The 18,532-nt window shown below is 44.6% G+C and overlaps 1 protein-coding gene across 1 annotated transcript in view; it reads right to left on the bottom strand.

The window, feature by feature from the left end:
- Window positions 1-18,532, bottom strand: part of LOC137301656 (aminopeptidase N-like) — a 70,951-nt gene that overhangs the window by 16,885 nt on the left and 35,534 nt on the right. The window contains exons 14-15 of the mRNA XM_067971197.1: window positions 8,238-8,293; window positions 1,595-1,742 (exon numbers count right to left, since the gene is read on the bottom strand). Coding sequence (XP_067827298.1) covers window positions 1,595-1,742; window positions 8,238-8,293 — 204 coding nt within the window. The remainder of the gene's footprint in view (window positions 1-1,594; window positions 1,743-8,237; window positions 8,294-18,532) is intronic.

Genomic DNA, 18,532 nt, shown 5'->3' on the forward strand with positions numbered 1-18,532 from the left:
AAACTCCCAAAGGACTCAAGGTAAATGAGTGCCAGACCTGACTGCAGCCAATGATTCCTATAAGTAGCATTGGAGATGGCACCTTCCAAACTGTACCATGCATGATTTGTGGGTGGGTTGAGGAAGTAGCGTTGGCCACACTGATTGACAAATAAATCACATTGGGGTCTTAACTGTGTCATTTGATCCTATTTCAATATTTTAATTAGCCCCCCATCTGTTGCCAGCAGCTACATTGAGTGGACCTCAATTAAGGTGGTCAAAGATTAGGACGAGAGGGCCTCCAATGGCATGTTGGCAGGTTTTTTGCAGTTTTCATGCTGCCCTATTTATAAGTAAGATGAAAATCGTCCACCTTGGTTCCACACTCGGTCGAAAGCTGCCTTAACGTCGAAGGCAGTTACTCTCATCAGCTCTTCCTTCCCTGTCTGGATCAAGGCTGTGATGAGGTCCGAGGCCAAATGGTTCAGGTGGAACCTGAACTGACCATCGGTGAGCGGGTTATTGGTGAGTAGGTGTCGCTTGATGGTACCAATGATTAATCCCGCCATCGTTTTTCTGATGATTGAGAAGGGGCTGATAGCTTATTACTGCTCTAGGTTCAATTTATCCTGGTAAATCTTCCACAATGTCAAGTAAATGCTAATGTCACAGCTGTACAGGAGCAGCTTGCCTATGGGAGCAGTTAGTTCTGGTGTATAGGTAATCAGCACCAGCCGGGATGCGTCAGAGTCCAATTTACTCAGTCACTGCTTAATGTCATGTGGAGTGAACCGAATTGGCTAAACACTCGCATTGATGATGGTGGAGACCCTGGCAGGTGACCCACTCGGATCATCAACTTGGCAGTTTTGGATGAAGACCCTTCAGCCTTGTCTCTTCAACTTATGAGCTGGGTTCCACCATGGTTGAGGATGGGGATGTTCATGGAGCCTCCTCCTCCTGTTAGTTGTCTGGTTGTCCACCACCAGTCTCAACTGGATGTGGTAGGACTACAGTGCTTTGGAGAGACTTGAATCATGCAACACTGGTTGAGTACACTGCATAGTTTAAGCAGTCTTATCTTTTATTGTGGCTTTCACTATCTTTTATTAGTGTTTTAATTTGCTACAAACAAGGTCTATCATTGTTCCCTCTTGATATAACTAGAATGTTTTGTGTGGTCTGTATCTTGCTCTCTTGTTTTTCTTGTACTTCAGCCTGAACTATAGTCACTTTATAAATTGCTGAAGTACAGAGTGGATTTATATAGAGACATGCACCAACCTAAACAAGACAAAAATAATTCATTTTTATCACACAAAGTAAATTTCATTTTTTAAATTTGGAAATATATTTGATTGTATATTTTCCAATTGACGTTGGAGGAATACTATGAACAAAAAGTAATCTCTCTAGACATGCCCTCTCCTTTAATACATCACATTTAGGTTTTTATGTAATGAATACCATTGCTTTGATGATAAATTAGTTTTATATAAAGAGGCAAAACTAGTATTTGTTTGACTTGCTAAAGATCATAGCCATAAAAGCTTAGAAAGTACTGACAGAATTTAAAATATCTGAAAATGAATTACTTTTCCAGAACTCCTACCTTCATGTTTCCAAACACCTCAGTACGGTCAAACATGATCTTAATGTAAGCTAAGTTATCCAGGGCAGCCTGCCAGGGCATATATTCTCTCTCCTTGACCAGATACCTTGTGGTGTCCAGTGCATCTGTGGTGACACGGTACTGAGCTCTGTCGTGGACAAAGAACATTAGTCCATCGGATACAGGACAAAGTGCCTTCTAAAAACAATTGATTTGCTGTTAACTGAAATTCTCCTTTTCACCATATCACTGCTGCCATAATTATAAACAACTTGATCTTTAGTGGAGTAACTTGTAAAACAAGACAGAATATATTTAAAATTAAAGCCATGCTCAGATACAGTAACTCCCTGACCTTTCACCGGGAGAGTCTGGATGGCAGCGGCGGGGGGGCTAATAGAATTCCTCCTGTTGATCATTTTACAAAAAAATTGCATTCATATAACACCGTTAATATATAAAAACATCCAAGATGCTGCATGAGGAAAACAGACATCAAGTGAAAGAAGCTGAGACTCAGGGATCTCTGGACATGCACTCCAAGGTCCCTTTGTTCCTCTACACTTCTCAGTATCCTCCCATTTATTGTGTATTCCCTTGCCTTGTTTGCCCTCCCGAAATGCATTACCTCACACTTCTCTGCATTGAGTTCCATTTGCCACTTTTCTGCCCACCTGACCAGTCCATTGATATCTTCCTGCAGTCTACAGCTTTCCTCCTCACTATCAACCACACAGCCAATTTTTGTATCATCTGCAAATTTCTTGATCAAGCCCCCCACATTCAAATCCAAATCATTAATATATACCACAAAAAGAAAGTGACCTAGAACTGAGCCTTGCAGGACCCCACTGGAAAAATCCTTCCAGTCGCAAAAACACCCGTCAACCATTACCCTTTGCTTCCTGCCACTGAGCCAATTTTGGATCCAACGAGCCACTTTCCCTCAGATCCCATGGGCTTTTACTTTTTTGACCAGTCTGCCATGTTTTTTTTTTTAATTCGTTCACGGGATGTGGGCGTCGCTGGCGAGGCCGGCATTTATTGCCCATCCCTAATTGCCCTCGAGAAGGTGGTGGTGAGCCGCCTTCTTCAACCGCTGCAGTCCGTGTGGTGACGGTTCTCCCACAGTGCTGTTAGGAAGGGAGTTCCAGGATTTTGACCCAGCGACAATGAAGGAACGGCGATATATTTCCAAGTCGGGATGGTGTGTGACTTGGAGGGGAATGTGCAGGTGGTGTTGTTCCCATGCGCCTGCTGCCCTTGTCCTTCTAGGTGGTAGAGGTCGCGGGTTTGGGAGGTGCTGTCGAAGAAGCCTTGGCGAGTTGCTGCAGTGCATCCTGTGGATGGTACACACTGCAGCCACAGTGCGCCGGTGGTGAAGGGAGTGAATGTTTAGGGTGGTGGATGGGGTGCCAATCAAGCGGGCTGCTTTATCTTGGATGGTGACGAGCTTCTTGAGTGTTGTTGGAGCTGCACTCATCCAGGCAAGTGGAGAGTATTCCATCACACTCCTGACTTGTGCCTTGTAGATGGTGGAAAGGCTTTGGGGAGTCAGGAGGTGAGTCACTCGCCGCAGAATACCCAGCCTCTGACCTGCTCTCGTAGCCACAGTATTTATATGGCTGGTCCAGTTAAGTTTCTGGTCAATGGTGACCCCCAGGATGTTGATGGTGGGGGATTCGGTGATGGTAATGCCGTTGAATGTCAAGGGGAGGTGGTTAGACTCTCTCTTGTTGGAGATGGTCATTGCCTGGCACTTATCTGGCGCGAATGTTACTTGCCACTTATCAGCCCAAGCCTGGATGTTGTCCAGGTCTTGCTGCATGCAGGCTCGGACTGCTTCATTATCTGAGGGGTTGCGAATGGAACTGAACACTGTGCAGTCATCAGCGAACATCCCCATTTCTGACCTTATGATGGAGGGAAGGTCATTGATGAAGCAGCTGAAGATGGTTGGGCCAAGGACACTGCCCTGAGGAACTCCTGCAGCAATGCCCTGGGGCTGAGATGATTGGCCTCCAACAACCACTACCATCTTCCTTTGTGCTAGGTATGACTCCAGCCACTGGAGAGTTTACCCCTGATTCCCATTGACTTCAATTTTACTAGGGCTCCTTGGTGCCACACTCGGTCAAATGCTGCCTTGATGTCAAGGGCAGTCACTCTCACCTCACCTCTGGAATTCAGCTCTTTTGTCCATGTTTGGACCAAGGCTGTAATGAGGTCTGGAGCCGAGTGGTCCTGGCGGAACCCAAACTGAGCATCGGTGAGCAGGTTATTGGTGAGTAAGTGCCGCTTGATAGCACTGTCGACGACACCTTCCATCACTTTGCTGATGATTGAGAGTAGACTGATGGGGCGGTAATTGGCCGGATTGGATTTGTCCTGCTTTTTGTGGACAGGACATACCTGGGCAATTTTCCACATTGTCGGGTGGATGCCAGTGTTGTAGCTGTACTGGAACAGCTTGGCTAGAGGCGCAGCTAGTTCTGGAGCACAAGTCTTCAGCACTACAGCTGGGATGTTGTCGGGGCCCATAGCCTTTGCTGTATCCAGTGCACTCAGCCGTTTCTTGCTATCACGTGGAGTGAATCGAATTGGCCGAAGACTGGCTTCCATGATGGTGGGGATATCGGGAGGAGGCTGAGATGGATTATCCACTCGGCACTTCTGGCTGAAGATGGTTGCAAACGCTTCAGCCTTGTCTTTTGCACTCACGTGCTGGACTCCGCCATCATTGAGAATGGGGATGTTTGCAGAGCCTCCTCCTCCCGTTAGTTGTTTAATTGTCCACCACCATTCACGACTGGATGTGGCAGGACTGCAGAGCTTTGATCTGATCCGTTGGTTGTGGAATCGCTTAGCTCTGTCTATAGCATGTTGCTTCCGCTGTTTAGCATGCGTGTAGTCCTGAGTTGTAGCTTCACCAGGTTGGCACCTCATTTTTAGGTACGCCTGGTGCTGCTCCTGGCATGCTCTTCTACACTCCTCATTGAACCAGGGTTGATCCCCTGGCTTGTTGGTAATGGTAGAGTGAGGAATATGCCGGGCCATGAGGTTACAGATTGTGCTGGAATACAATTCTGCTGCTGCTGATGGCCCACAGTGCCTCATGGATGCCCAGTTTTGAGCTGCTAGATCTGTTCTGAATCTATCCCATTTAGCACGGTGGTAGTGCCACCCAACACGTTGGATGGTGTCCTCAGTGCGAAGACGGGATTTCATCTCCACGAGGACTGTGCGGTGGTCACTCCTACCAATACTGTCATGGACAGATGCATTTGCGACAGGTAGATTGGTGAGGACCTCATCGAAAGCCTTGCTAAAATCCATGTAGACTACGTCAAACGCGATACCCTCATCAACCCTCCTTGTTACCTGCTCAAAAAATTCAATCAAGTTAGTCAGACACAACCTTCCCTTAACAAATCCAATCCATACCATGGATATGGACATTATATCACTTTCACTTTAAATAAAGGCTGCACATTATCTTGGTATGAAGTTCAAGCTCTTACCAACACACAGCAGTTTTAGCATTTATCAATATTCAAATAGTTATGACTGTATTTTAGGGACCATTCGTAATGGACATCAGTTTACAAACAGAAGATCGATTTACATACAGTTTGTACAAAACATTAAACCTGTCACCTTGCAGTAAACTTGCGGTCAGTTTTTTCTTCATTGTGAGAGTACCTTTCTCAAGGGCTGACAATGGTGAGAGATTTAATTTCCATTGTGAAAGATGAAGCACCAATAACAATGATGACAATAACTGGAGTTATTGCGCACCATTACAGTGAGTGCGTCTGTGGACTTTCGAGCAACTTGTGAAAGACTTTCATTGTTGGCCCGAGCCAATTGCATTCAATTCCTATTCTTACTAAAATTCCTGTTCCGGTGTGGCAGTGAGTGGAGGAAGGTGCGGAGGCAGACTTGCAATGGGTGAGGGAGGGGGTGGATGTGGGTGGGTGAGGGGCTACACTTGCAGTGAGAACCATTCATTTCCATGTTTACAGACCCTCCCCACTCTATCGACTTTGCCACAGCCTAACTTGAAAATGGGATAAATCTCTATTCAAATCCACTGGTGTTCCCTTTCTTATTTTTGATTGTTCCTTTTTCTTTTATTTGTTTTCTCTTTCCCCATTCTCACTGCACCCACCCCATTACTGATGCACATTCCACAGTTTGAAAACCACTGCATTAACTTATTCTTAGTTTCTAAGTATAAACTGTATAATAGTGACTGTATGATTAATACATGTGGGTTGTTGATGGATAATTAAATGCCATTCAGTCTATTCACTCTGATGAGAGCAATGAGTTTAAAGATGTCACCAAGAGACCCTCCAGAAGCAGTCTGAAGTAACTATCACGTGCTCTCAAACACTTCCAGGAATCACCTTATATAAAATTCAGCTTTAATATCAGTGTAACGATGATCAAATATATATCACTCGTTATCAAAGAAAAAAAGATTCTAAGTCCCTTATTATATATAAATAAGCAATGAAAATGTGGAATTACAATAGTTGAATTGGCAAGGGCATACAGACTAGAAGGTTGGATCTGATTCCTGGTCGGTGTTGAGTCAGCAATTCAGAGGAAGGGTTAACAATTATGCTACGATTGTAGTCAGTGCCTTCTGGTCAGGTTCCCATTCCTGATTTGGACAGTAGCAATGAAACTACTTGTTCAAGTTTTGTCTTCTATTCAATGATCAAATTCATTATAATCAAGTTTACAGTTTTCCCCATTGTTTCTTTAAGCAAAGATTTGTATTTTTGACACAAAGTGGGCATATCTTCCTGATATTTGCCATTATATTGGTGACATCTGTTCCACATTATTAATTGGATTTATGTATGAACTATTGTTGATTTCAAACAACACAAAAGTTCTTTCAAAAGCCGGTGTTTGATCAAATCCCAGTAGCACTCTGTAAAACATCCATCCTATCAATAGAAAACTGCATCCCAAATACTTCTGATTTCCAGTGGGAACAGATTTAATTTGCCAAGACACTTGTCACATGACAAGACCTGGTGCCACTTTTTCTTGCATCCTTTCCAATGTCGCATTGTAAATACGGTGACTGAAATTGGATGAAATATTTCAAGTATACAATTTCAGCAATGTTTTCACAGGTTTAGCATTTCCTCTCAATCACACTCTTAGGATCTGTATATACAAAGTTACACTTTGCCTGCCTTTTTAAAAAAAAATTCCTGGAATATGGGCATCATTAGCAAGGCTGGCATTTATTGCCCATCCCTAGTTGCCCCTTGAGAAGATAATGGTGAGCCTTCTTCTTGAACTGCTACAGTCCATGTGGTGAAGGTTCTCCCACAGCGCTGTTAGGTTGGGAGTTCTAGGATTTTGAACCAGTGACAGTGAAGGAACGGCGATGTATGTCCAAGTAGGGATGGTGTGTGACTTAAAATCATAGAATGGTTACAGCACGGAAGGAGGCCATTCGGCCCGTCGAGTCCATGCTGGCTCTCTGCACGAGCAATCCAGCTAGTCCCACGCCCCCGCCCTATCCCCGTAGCCCTGCAAATTTTTTCCCTTCAAGTACTTATCTAGTTCCCTTTTGAAAGCCATGATTGAATCTGCCTCCACCACTCCCTCAGGCAGTGCATTCCAGATCCTAACCACTCGCTGTGTAAAAATGTTTTTTCTCATGGCAACTTTGGTTCTTTCACCAATCACATTAAATCTATGTCCTCTGGTTTTGAATACCTCTATCAAATCTCCACTCAACCTTCTCTGCTTTAAGGAGAACAACCCCAGCTTCTCTAGTCTATCCATGTAACTGAAGTTCCTCATCCCTGGAATCATTCTAGTAAATCTCTTCTGCACCCTTTCTAAGGCCTTGGAGGGAACTGGGAGGTAATGGTGTTCCCATGAACCTACTGCCCATGTCCTGCTAGGTGGAAGTTACGTGTTTGGGAGGTGCTGGCGAAGAAGCCTTGGCGAGTTGCTGCAGTGCATCCTGTAGATAGAATACACTGCAGCCATGGTGCGCCGGTGGTGGAGGGAGTGGGTGTTTTAAGTTGGTGGATGGGCTGCCGATTGACTGGACTGCTTTGTTCTGGATGGTGTTGAACTTCTTGAGTGTTGTTGCAGCTGCTCCCAATCCAGGCAAGTGGAGAATATTTCATCACACTCCTGATTTGTGCCTTGAGATGGTGGAGAGGCTTTGGGGAGTTAGGAAGTGAGCCACTCACCACAGAATACCCAGCCTCTGACCTGCTCTGGTAGCTGTAGCATTTATATGACTGGTCCAGTTCAGTCTCGAATCAATGGGGACCCCCAAAACGGGGGATTTGGTGATGGGAATGCTATTGAATGTCAAGAGGACGTGGTTAGACTCTCTCTTGTTAGAGATGGTCATTGCCTGGCACTTGTGTTACTTGCCACTTATCAACTCAAACATGGATGTTGTCCAGGTCTTTCTGCATGTGGGCATGGACTGTTTAATTATCTGCTTTCTAATAGAAAACACTTTGAATGTTTATTCAACAAAAGCACCCAAATTGTTCACTGGATTCACATTATTTAATGTTATATCTTTCACTCTATGATCACATTTGCTGTTTTTAGATCTCATAACAATTTATAAACAACTTACCTTGCAAGATTGAAGGAGTCAGCAATTATCTGGGCTCGATTTATGACTGGTAAAACCTATAAAAGAAAGATTTAAAATATGGTACATGTAATTACACTTGTTTTAAAAGCTGAATTGAATCTCCAGAGCAGGTACTGTTTTTTAAAAGTACAATATTAGCACATCCTGTTCTTCAGTGGGATGTAACAGAAGCGAATAGCAGTCACAGCAATGATGAAGGGCAGATTTTCTGAGTCCTTGCCCACTGTTGGCAAGTATCGGACAATTGTGGGTGTAAGGCGGTGATGGGGGAGGGGGACTTGGAAAATCTACTTTTCAACTTTGCCTCAGTCAGATCTGAAAATGCACTCTGATAAAAGTTGAGAGATGCTGTGTTTTCCAAATGATAATTCAGCAGCTGGAGTTTTGAGAATGAAGGTGCTCTCTTTCAGTTTTGACTTTATGAATTTAATATTTAAAATCTTACATCTGCAGGCACTTCTAGTCAACTTTCTATTATAAATTCCTATCTTTGCATTATAACGGAAAGTGCCTATGTAAACTTGTCATGCTGTAATCCCACCTCCCAGCAGTGGAGGAGCTGCAGCCTTTGTCTCAGTCACCGATAATACCTTCAGCTTATTCAGTCCTATTGGTCCCTTCTGCTTACACCTGTGCACAGTATTTAGCTTTAAAACGCTACCCTTCACAGGTAAGTTAATTCAGTGGCTATACTGTGAATTTGGATATATTGGCCTTTTACTGTTGGGTTGTGATCTGAATCCAGGTTTTTTGGACTATGTTAGTCATGAAACCTGAGGTGTTCCTTGCTCGATGTACTTGCAATAGATGGAAAGATCAGTTCAAGAATACCAAACAGAACAGAAACATTGACAGCTCAAATTCTGTCAGGACTGCTGCAGGCTGCTCCCTGCGGCTTGGCTGCACTGAGCTTTACTTCCGGTCCCTCACAGCCCGCGACTGCTGGCTGAGGACCTTTGTCTTTCGACTTAACTTTAGCACGGGAGGTAGCCCTTTTAAACTGGGGAGCCGGCGACCATGTCTTCCTAGGCTGGGGTGTCGGTGAGCGGCGGCAAAGATCGAGACCGGAGCGGGGATAAAAACAGCGCGGAGAGAGCGAGAGTTCAGTCGGTGAGCGGCGGGAGAGAGCGAGACCAGAGCGGGGATATAAACAGCGCGGAGAGAGCGAGACCAGAGCGGGGATATAAACAGCGCGGAGAGAGCGAGAGTTCAGTCGGTGAGCGGCGGGAGAGAGCGAGACCAGAGCGGGGATAAAAACAGCGCGGAGAGAGTGAGAGTTCAGTCGGTGAGCGGCGGGAGAGAGCGAGACCAGAGCGGGGATAAAAACAGCGCGGAGAGAGCGAGACCAGAGCGGGGATATAAACAGCGCGGAGAGAGCGAGACCAGAGCGGGGATATAAACAGCGCGGAGAGAGCGAGACCAGAGCGGGGATATAAACAGCGCGGAGAGAGCGAGACCAGAGCGGGGATATAAACAGCGCGGAGAGAGCGAGACCAGAGCGGAGATATAAACAGTGCGGAGAGAGCGAGACCAGAGCTTACTCTGAGAGCGAGACTCTGAGACCAGCGGCAGTTCAGGGTGACGTCACCAGTCAGAAAGTGACGCGGCACAGGGGAGGCAGCTGATTGGTGAGTAGGTTCAGGTGAGTATTTCTACCATTTTACTGTAAGTAAAGTAATAAGAAAGGGAAGATCTGCAGGTTTTATAGCAGATAGTGGTTTTTTTTAGTGAACCTAGGTCCCTAGTATAGTTAACATTTTCTAATTTCAACGTAATTTAAAAGGGGTAACTAAGCTAAGGCAAGTCATGGCAGCAGACCTCGCACCCGTGATATGCTCCTCCTGCAAGATGTGGGAAGTCATGGACACTACCAGTGTCCCTGCCGACCATGTGTGTGGGAAGTGTGTCCACCTGCAGCTACTGACCAATCGTATCTCGGAGCTGGAGCTGCGGGTGGACTCACTGTGGAGCATCCGCGATGCAGAGAAACTCGTGGATAGCACGTTTAGCGAGTTGGTCACACCGCAGGTAAAGGGTATACAGGCAGGAAGTGAATGGGTGACCACCAGGAAGAGTAAGAGGTGCAGGCAGGTAGTGCAGGGGTCCCCTGTGGCCATCCCCCTCTCAAACAGATATGCCACTTTGGATGCTGTTGGGGGGGGATGACTTATCAGGGGAAGGCAGCAGCAGCCAACTTCCTGGCACCACGGGTGGCTCTGCTGCACAGGCTGGGAGGAAAAAGAGTGGCAGAGCTATAGTGATAGGGGACTCAATTGTAAGGGGAATAGACAGGCGTTTCTGCGGCCGCAACCGAGACTCCAGGATGGTGTGTTGCCTCCCTGGTGCAAGGATCAAGGACGTCTCGGAGCGGCTACAGAACATTTTGGAGGGGGAGGGCGAACAGCCAGCTGTCGTGGTGCACATAGGCACCAACGATATAGGTAAAAAAGGGGATGAGGTCCTAAAAGCAGAATATAGGGAGTTAGGAGGTAAATTAAAAAATAGGACCTCAAAGGTAGTAATCTCAGGATTGCTGCCAGTGCCACGTGCTAGTCAGAGTAGAAATAGGAGGATATTTCAAATGAATACGTGGCTAGAGGAATGGTGCAAGGGGGAGGGATTCAAATTCCTGGGACACTGGAAACGATTCTGGGGGAGGTGGGACCAGTACAAACCGGACGGTCTGCACCTGGGCAGGGCCGGGACCGCTGTCCTAGGAGGAGTGTTTGCAAGTGCTGTTGGGGAGGGTTTAAACTAAAGTGGCAGGGGGTTGGGAACCTGAGCAGGGAGAGAGAGGAAAGCGTAACAGGAAGGGACAGAAGGTATGGAGTAATAGGTAAAGTGTTAAAAAAGGAAAAAGCAGGAACTAAGCATCACAAAACAGATTTGAAAGTTCTTTATCTGAATGCACGTAGCATTCATAACAAAATGGACGAGTTAACGGCACAAATAAATACGTATGGGTATGATCTTGTGGCCATTACAGAAACATGGCTGCAGGGTGACAACGACTGGGAATTAAATATGCCAGGGTATTTAACAATCAGGAAGGACAGGCAGGAAGGAAGGGGAGGTGGGGTGGCTATGTTAATAAAGGAAGGAATCACTGTAATACAGATAAATGATATTGGGACAAAGCATCAAGATAATGAAACAGTTTGGGTGGCGATAAGGAATAATAAGGGGAAAAAAACATTAGTGGGCGTAGTATATAGGCCTCCTAATAGTTGCAACTCTGCTGGAAGAAGTATTAATCAGGAAATAGCCGGGGCATGTAATAAGGGAACAGCTATAATTATGGGGGATTTTAATTATCATATTAACTGGACAAATCAAATTGGGCAGAGCAGCCTTGAGGACGAGTTCATTGAGTGCATCAGGGATGGATTTCTTGAGCAGTATGTAACTGATCCTACAAGGGGGCAGGCAACCTTGGACCTGGTCCTGTGTAATGAGTCAGGATTAATTAATAATGTCCTAGTTAAGGATCCCCTTGGAACGAGCGACCACAACATGGTTGAATTCCATATCCAATTAGAGGGTGAGAAGGTTGATTCTCAAACAAGCGTACTGAGCTTGAATAAAGGAGACTATGATGGTATGAGAGCGGAATTGATTAAAGTGGACTGGGAAAATAGATTAAAGGGTAAGACGGTACATGAGCAGTGGTGTTCATTTAGGGAGTTATTTTACAACTTTCAAAATAAATATATTCCACTGAGGAAAAAAGGGTGTAAAAGAAATGACAGCCATCCGTGGTTAAGTAAAGAAATCAAGGATAGTATCCGACTAAAAACAAGGACATATAAGGTAGCCAAACTTAGTGGGAGGATAGAAGATTGGGAATTCTTCAAAAGACAGCAAAAAGTAACTAAAGGATTGATTAAGAAAGGGAAGTTAGATTATGAAAAGAAATTAGCAAAAAATATAAAAACAGATAGCAAGAGTTTCTATAGTTATATAAAAAGAAAAAGGGTGGCTAAGGCAAACGTAGGTTCCTTAGAGGATGAGACCGGGAAATTAATGGTGGGAAACATGGAGATGGCAAAAATGCTGAACAAATATTTTGTTTCAGTCTTTACAGTAGAGGACACTAAGAATATCCCAACACTGGACAAACAGGGGACTCTACGGGGGGAGGAGCTAAATATGATTAAAATCACTCAGGAGATGGTACTCAGTAAAATAATGGGACTCAAAGCGGATAAATCCCCTGGACCTGATGGCTTCCATCCTAGGGTCTTGAGGGAAGTGGCAGTAGGGATTGTGGATGCTTTGGTGATAGTTTTCCAAAATTCCCTGGACTCAGGAGAGGTCCCGGCAGATTGGAAAACTGCTAATGTAACACCGTTATTTAAAAAGGGTAGTAGGCAGAAGGCTGGAAAATATAGGCCAGTTAGCTTAACATCTGTGGTGGGTAAAATTTTGGAGTCTATTATTAAGGAGACAGTAACGGAACATTTAGATAAGCATAATTTAATAGGACAAAGTCAGCATGGCTTTATGAAGGGGAAGTCATGTCTGACAAATTTGCTTGAGTTCTTTGAGGATATAACGTACAGGGTGGATAAAGGGGAACCAGTGGACATAGTGTATTTAGACTTCCAGAAGGCATTCGACAAGGTGCCACATAAAAGATTATTACTTAAGATAAAAAATCACGGGATTGGGGGTAACATTCCGGCATGGGTGGAGGATTGGTTATCGAACAGGAAGCAGAGAGTTGGGATAAATGGTACATTCTCGGACTGGCAACCAGTAACCAGTGGTGTTCCGCAGGGGTCGGTGCTGGGTCCCCAACTCTTTACAATCTATATTAACGATTTGGAGGAGGGGACCGAGTGCAACATATCAAAATTTGCAGATGATACAAAGATGGGAGGGAAAGTAGAGAGTGAGGAGGACATAAAAAACCTGCAGGGGGATATAGACAGGCTGGGTGAGTGGGCGGAGATTTGGCAGATGCAATATAATATTGGAAAATGTGAGGTTATGCACTTTGGCAGGAAAAATCAGAGAGCAAGTTATTTTCTTAATGGCGAGAGACTGGAAAGTACTGCAGTACAAAGGGATCTGGGGGTCCTAGTGCAAGAAAATCAAAAAGTTGGTATGCAGGTGCAGCAGGTGATCAAGAAAGCCAACGGAATGTTGGCTTTTATTGCTAGGGGGATAGAATATAAAAACAGGGAGGTATTGCTGCAGTTATATAGGGTATTGGTGAGACCGCACCTGGAATACTACATACAGTTTTGGTCTCCATACTTAAGAAAAGACATACTTGCTCTCGAGGCAGTACAAAGAAGGTTCACTCGGTTAATCCCGGGGATGAGGGGGCGGACATATGAGGAGAGGTTGAGTAGATTGGGACTCTACTCATTGGAGTTCAGAAGAATGAGAGGCGATCTTATTGAAACATATAAGATTGTGAAGGGGCTTGATCGGGTGGATGCAGTAAGGATGTTCCCAAAGATGGGTGAAACTAGAACTAGGGGGCATAATCTTAGAATAAGGGGCTGCTCTTTCAAAACTGAGATGAGGAGAAACTTCTTCACTCAGAGGGTGGTAGGTCTGTGGAATTTGCTGCCCCAGGAAGCTGTGGAAGCTACATCATTAGATAAATTTAAAACAGAAATAGACAGTTTTCTTGAAGTAAAGGGAATTAGGGGTTATGGGGAGCGGGCAGGAAATTGGACATGAAGCTGAGTTCGGATCGGTCAATGCCCTGTGGGTGGCGGAGAGGGTCCAGGGGCTGTGTGGCCGGGTCCTGCTCCTACTTCTTGTGTTCTTTAGATTTGTGGTTTGGATCAGATCAGCCATGATCTTATTGAATGGCGGAGCAGGCTCGAGGGGCCGATTGGCCTACTCCTGCTCCAATTTCTTATGTTCTTATGTTCTTATTGGGTAAAGATACATCTGTGATCTTAGCATATGAATACATTAACATATCTGTAAGCTAATGTTGCACAGACTTCATCCCCAAAGGCCCAGTGACAGGAATTTCTAACAATGTTCCACAAATTTCAAGATTTTGTTCAATGTCTTCAATTAAATACTTTAATGACATCAATCAGGTGTGGAACATTTGGAAGGATAGAAATTACTGATGGTGATGCTACATCATGAATACTTATCCAGAATCCTTTCTCTGTCACATGTCAGAATTTCTGACTATATGGCCACAAGAAGGATGGTCATTGACCTGAAACGTTAACCCTGTTTCTCTCTCCACGGATGCTGCCTGACCTGCTGAGTGTTTCCAGCATTTTCTGTTTTTATTGGCCACGGAAAGATCTTGGTTTAATTTGCAATAAAATGATGATATTAAAGTTAAATTTTGCTCATAAGGGATTAAAGTACGGAACAGGCAGGTACTGGAGGAGATGGATTAGATCGCAATGAACCAGTAACTTCCACATTCCACTTCAGCTTGAGATAATGGAAGATCCCGGTGAAGATTCACACCCATTAGGTGTTGGAATTCCCTATTTATTTGAGATTAGTGAGAGTTAGTTTCTAGCAGTCTTCAAAACAGGATGGCAGCCAGTTTAATTGGACACTCAGCCGGTGAATTGCTACATTGAGTTGGAGGGGGTCAGATGTTAACAGTTTGGCTTCCTGTCCATCTGGGAAACGGGAAGGAAGAGAACAAAGGAATAAATGGTCTTCAGAGACTGTCGATTTGGAAGAATTGGTAAAGGAGATAGACAAAGGAAAGGAGCATGTCCTCCTTAAGGTAATAGCAGCCAGGTTCATAGGCGCCACTGTTCAGAAAAGCTATTCTTAAGCTCACTAACAGGGACATTGTTGTGTATTTTGTTATTTTCTGTGTTGCAAGGAACATTACAAAATAAACTGTATTTCATTGCAATTACTCTGTTCATTCACTTTTGGTTTGGCAAATAAATGTTCAGCCAAAATGGTGAGGTAATCCTGGCACATTATAAATCATTGGTGCGACCGCATTTAGAATATTGTGTACAGTTCTGGTCGCTACAGCACAAGAAGGATTTTTCAGCTATTGAAAGGATATAGAAGAGAGCAACCAGAAAGATTGAGGGAATGGAGAGATTGGATTATGAGGAGCAATTATATTCAAAACTAATCTGCGGAAACAATATTTCAGTGAACAAGTGATAAATCTATGGAACAGATTCTCTCGGGAGACAGTGGAGTTAGTATCGATTAATTCAAATGCAAATTAGATTGCTTTCTTTCTGAAAATAACATAAGTAATTTGAGATATGACGTGCGGTGAGTGTAACAGGCTCGGGAGGAACAGGTGACTTTGGACCTATGGTTCCCAAAGCTCTCCCCCACTGGGGGTTTTCCTCACCTCATGTCTGGGTCTGTTGTAGACTCATTGATAGAGATTGATAGCTGTGATTAATCAATAACTCCATTATCATTGTATCATGTGACTACCAGGATGGTAAAAGGTGAACTGGATGGATGTTGGGCCTTTTTTGTCCAGCAATTCCTTCGTTCCTAAACCAGCTCATTGATATATACTGGCTCCATTTCACTAAAATACTAATCAATCGGCCTTTTGGAAGATTGGAGACCCACACAGGGCAGCATGTGTTAGATTACTGGATCCAGTTCATGTAGCAAAGGGTTTCATTGTTATGGCCTCCAAGTAACGATATCAAAGATCTTGGGCAGAAAAGCTAAATTCCTGATCATAAAGGATGTTGGGTCCATTGAGGGGGAGACCACAAGTGGTAACTCAGAGAATTTGTAGTGGAGACTCAAAATTTATCACACTCTGCTACATTGACAGTGGCATTAACCCAGTTACAGTAATGGGGTTGAATTTAAACTTAACCGACCAGCAGAAATCGGAAGTGTAGGCAGTTAAAAAAGAGGGGATTACTTACCCGCTTGTAACTTGACCCTTTCCTGACATTGATGATTTTATCCAGCAAGTCAGAGTAGGAATGACAGGATAGCTAGGATGAATACGTGGCTCGAGAGATGGTGCAAGAGGGAGGGATTCAAATTCCTGGGCCATTGGAACCGGTTCTGGGGGAGGTGGGACCAGTACAAATTGGACGGTCTGCATCTGGGCAGGACTGGAACCAATGTCCTAGGGGGAGTGTTTGCTAGTGCTGTTGGGGAGGGTTTAAACTAATGTGGCAGGGGGATGGGAACCGATGCAGGAAGTCAGTGGGAAATAAAGTGGTGACAGAAACAAAAGGCAGTAAGGGAGAGTGTACAGAACATGACCGGACAGATGGTCTGAGAAAGCAGGGCAAAGACCAAGGGAAGTCTAGATTAAACTGCATTTATTTCAATGCAAGAAGTCTGATGGGCAAGGCAGTTGAACTCAGGGCATGGATGGGTACATGGGACTGGGATGTTATAGCTATTACTGAAACATGGCTAAGGGAGGGGCAGGACTGGCAGCTCAATGTTCCAGGGTACAGATGCTATAGGAAAGATAGAGCAGGAGGTAAGAGAGGAGGGGGAGTTGCGTTCTTGATTAAGGAGAACATCACGGCAGTAGTGAGAGGGGATATATCCGAGGGTTCGCCCACTGAGTCTATATGGGTAGAACTGAAAAATAAGAAGGGAGAGATCACTTTGATAGGATTGTACTACAGACCCCCAAATAGTCAACGGGAAATTGAGGAGCAAATATGTAAGGAGATTACAGACAGCTGCAAGAAAAATAGGGTGGTAATAGTAGGGGACTTTAACTTTCCCAACATTGACTGGGACAGCCATAGCATTAGGGGCTTGGATGGAGAGAAATTTGTTGAGTGTATTCAGGAGGAATTTCTCATTCAGTATGTGGATGGCCCGACTAGAGAGGGGGCAAAACTTGACCTCCTCTTGGGAAATAAGGAAGGGCAGGTGACAGAAGTGTTAGTGAGGGATCACTTTGGGACCAGTGATCATAATTCCATTAGTTTTAAGATAGCTATGGAGAAGGATAGGTCTGGCCCAAAAGTTAAAATTCTAAATTGGGGAAAGGCCAATTTTGATGGTATTAGACAGGAACTTTCAGAAGTTGATTGGGAGAGTCTGTTGGCAGGCAAAGGGACGTCTGGTAAGTGGGAGGCTTTCAAAAGTGTGTTAACCAGGGTTCAGGGTAAGCACATTCCTTATAAAGTGAAGGGCAAGGCTGGTAGAAGTAGGGAACCTTGGATGACTCGGGAGATTGAGGCACTAGTCAAAAAGAAGAAGGAGGCATATGACATGCATAGACAGCTGGGATCAAGTGGATCCCTTGAAGAGTATAGAGATTGCCGGAGTAGAGTTAAGAGAGAAATCAGGAGGGCAAAAAGGGGACATGAGATTGCTTTGGCAGATAAGGCAAAGGAGAATCCAAAGAGCTTCTACAAATACATAAAGGGCAAAAGAGTAACTAGGGAGAGAGTAGGGCCTCTTAAGGATCAACAAGGTCATCTATGTGCGGAACCACAAGAGATGGGTGAGATCCTGAATGAATATTTCACATCGGTATTTACGGTTGAGAAAGGCATGGATGTTAGGGAACTTGGGGAAATAAATAGTGATGTCTTGAGGAGTGTACATATTACAGAGAGGGAGGTGCTGGAAGTCATAACGCGCATCAAGGTAGATAAATCTCTGGGACCTGATGAAATGTATCCCAGGACGTTATGGGAGGTTAGGGAGGAAATTGCGGGTCCCCTAGCAGAGATATTTGAATCATCCACCGCTACAGGTGAGGTGCCTGAAGATTGGAGGGTAGCAAATGTTGTGCCTTTGTTTAAGAAGGGCGGCAGGGAAAAGCCTGGGAACTACAGACCGGTGAGCCTGACATCTGTAATCATAGAATCATAGAATCATAGAAGTTACAACATGGAAACAGGCCCTTCGGCCCAACATGTCCATGTCGCCCAGTTTATACCACTAAGCTAGTCCCAATTGCCTGCACTTGGCCCATATCCCTCTATACCCATCTTACCCATGTAACTGTCCAAATGCTTTTTAAAAGACAAAATTGTACCCGCCTCTACTACTGCCTCTGGCAGCTCGTTCCAGACACTCACCACCCTTTGAGTGAAAAAATTTCCCCTCTGGACCCTTTTGTATCTCTCCCCTCTCACCTTAAATCTATGCCCCCTCGTTATAGACTCCCCTACCTTTGGGAAAAGATTTTGACTATCGACCTTATCTATGCCCCTCATTATTTTATAGACTTCTATAAGATCACCCCTTAACCTCCTACTCTCCAGGGAAAAAAGTCCCAGTCTGTCTAACCTCTCCCTGTAAGTCAAACCATCAAGTCCCGGTAGCATCCTAGT

The sequence above is a fragment of the Heptranchias perlo genome, chromosome 34 (genome assembly GCF_035084215.1).
Source record: "Heptranchias perlo isolate sHepPer1 chromosome 34, sHepPer1.hap1, whole genome shotgun sequence".
NCBI classification, from domain to species: domain Eukaryota; kingdom Metazoa; phylum Chordata; class Chondrichthyes; order Hexanchiformes; family Hexanchidae; genus Heptranchias; species Heptranchias perlo.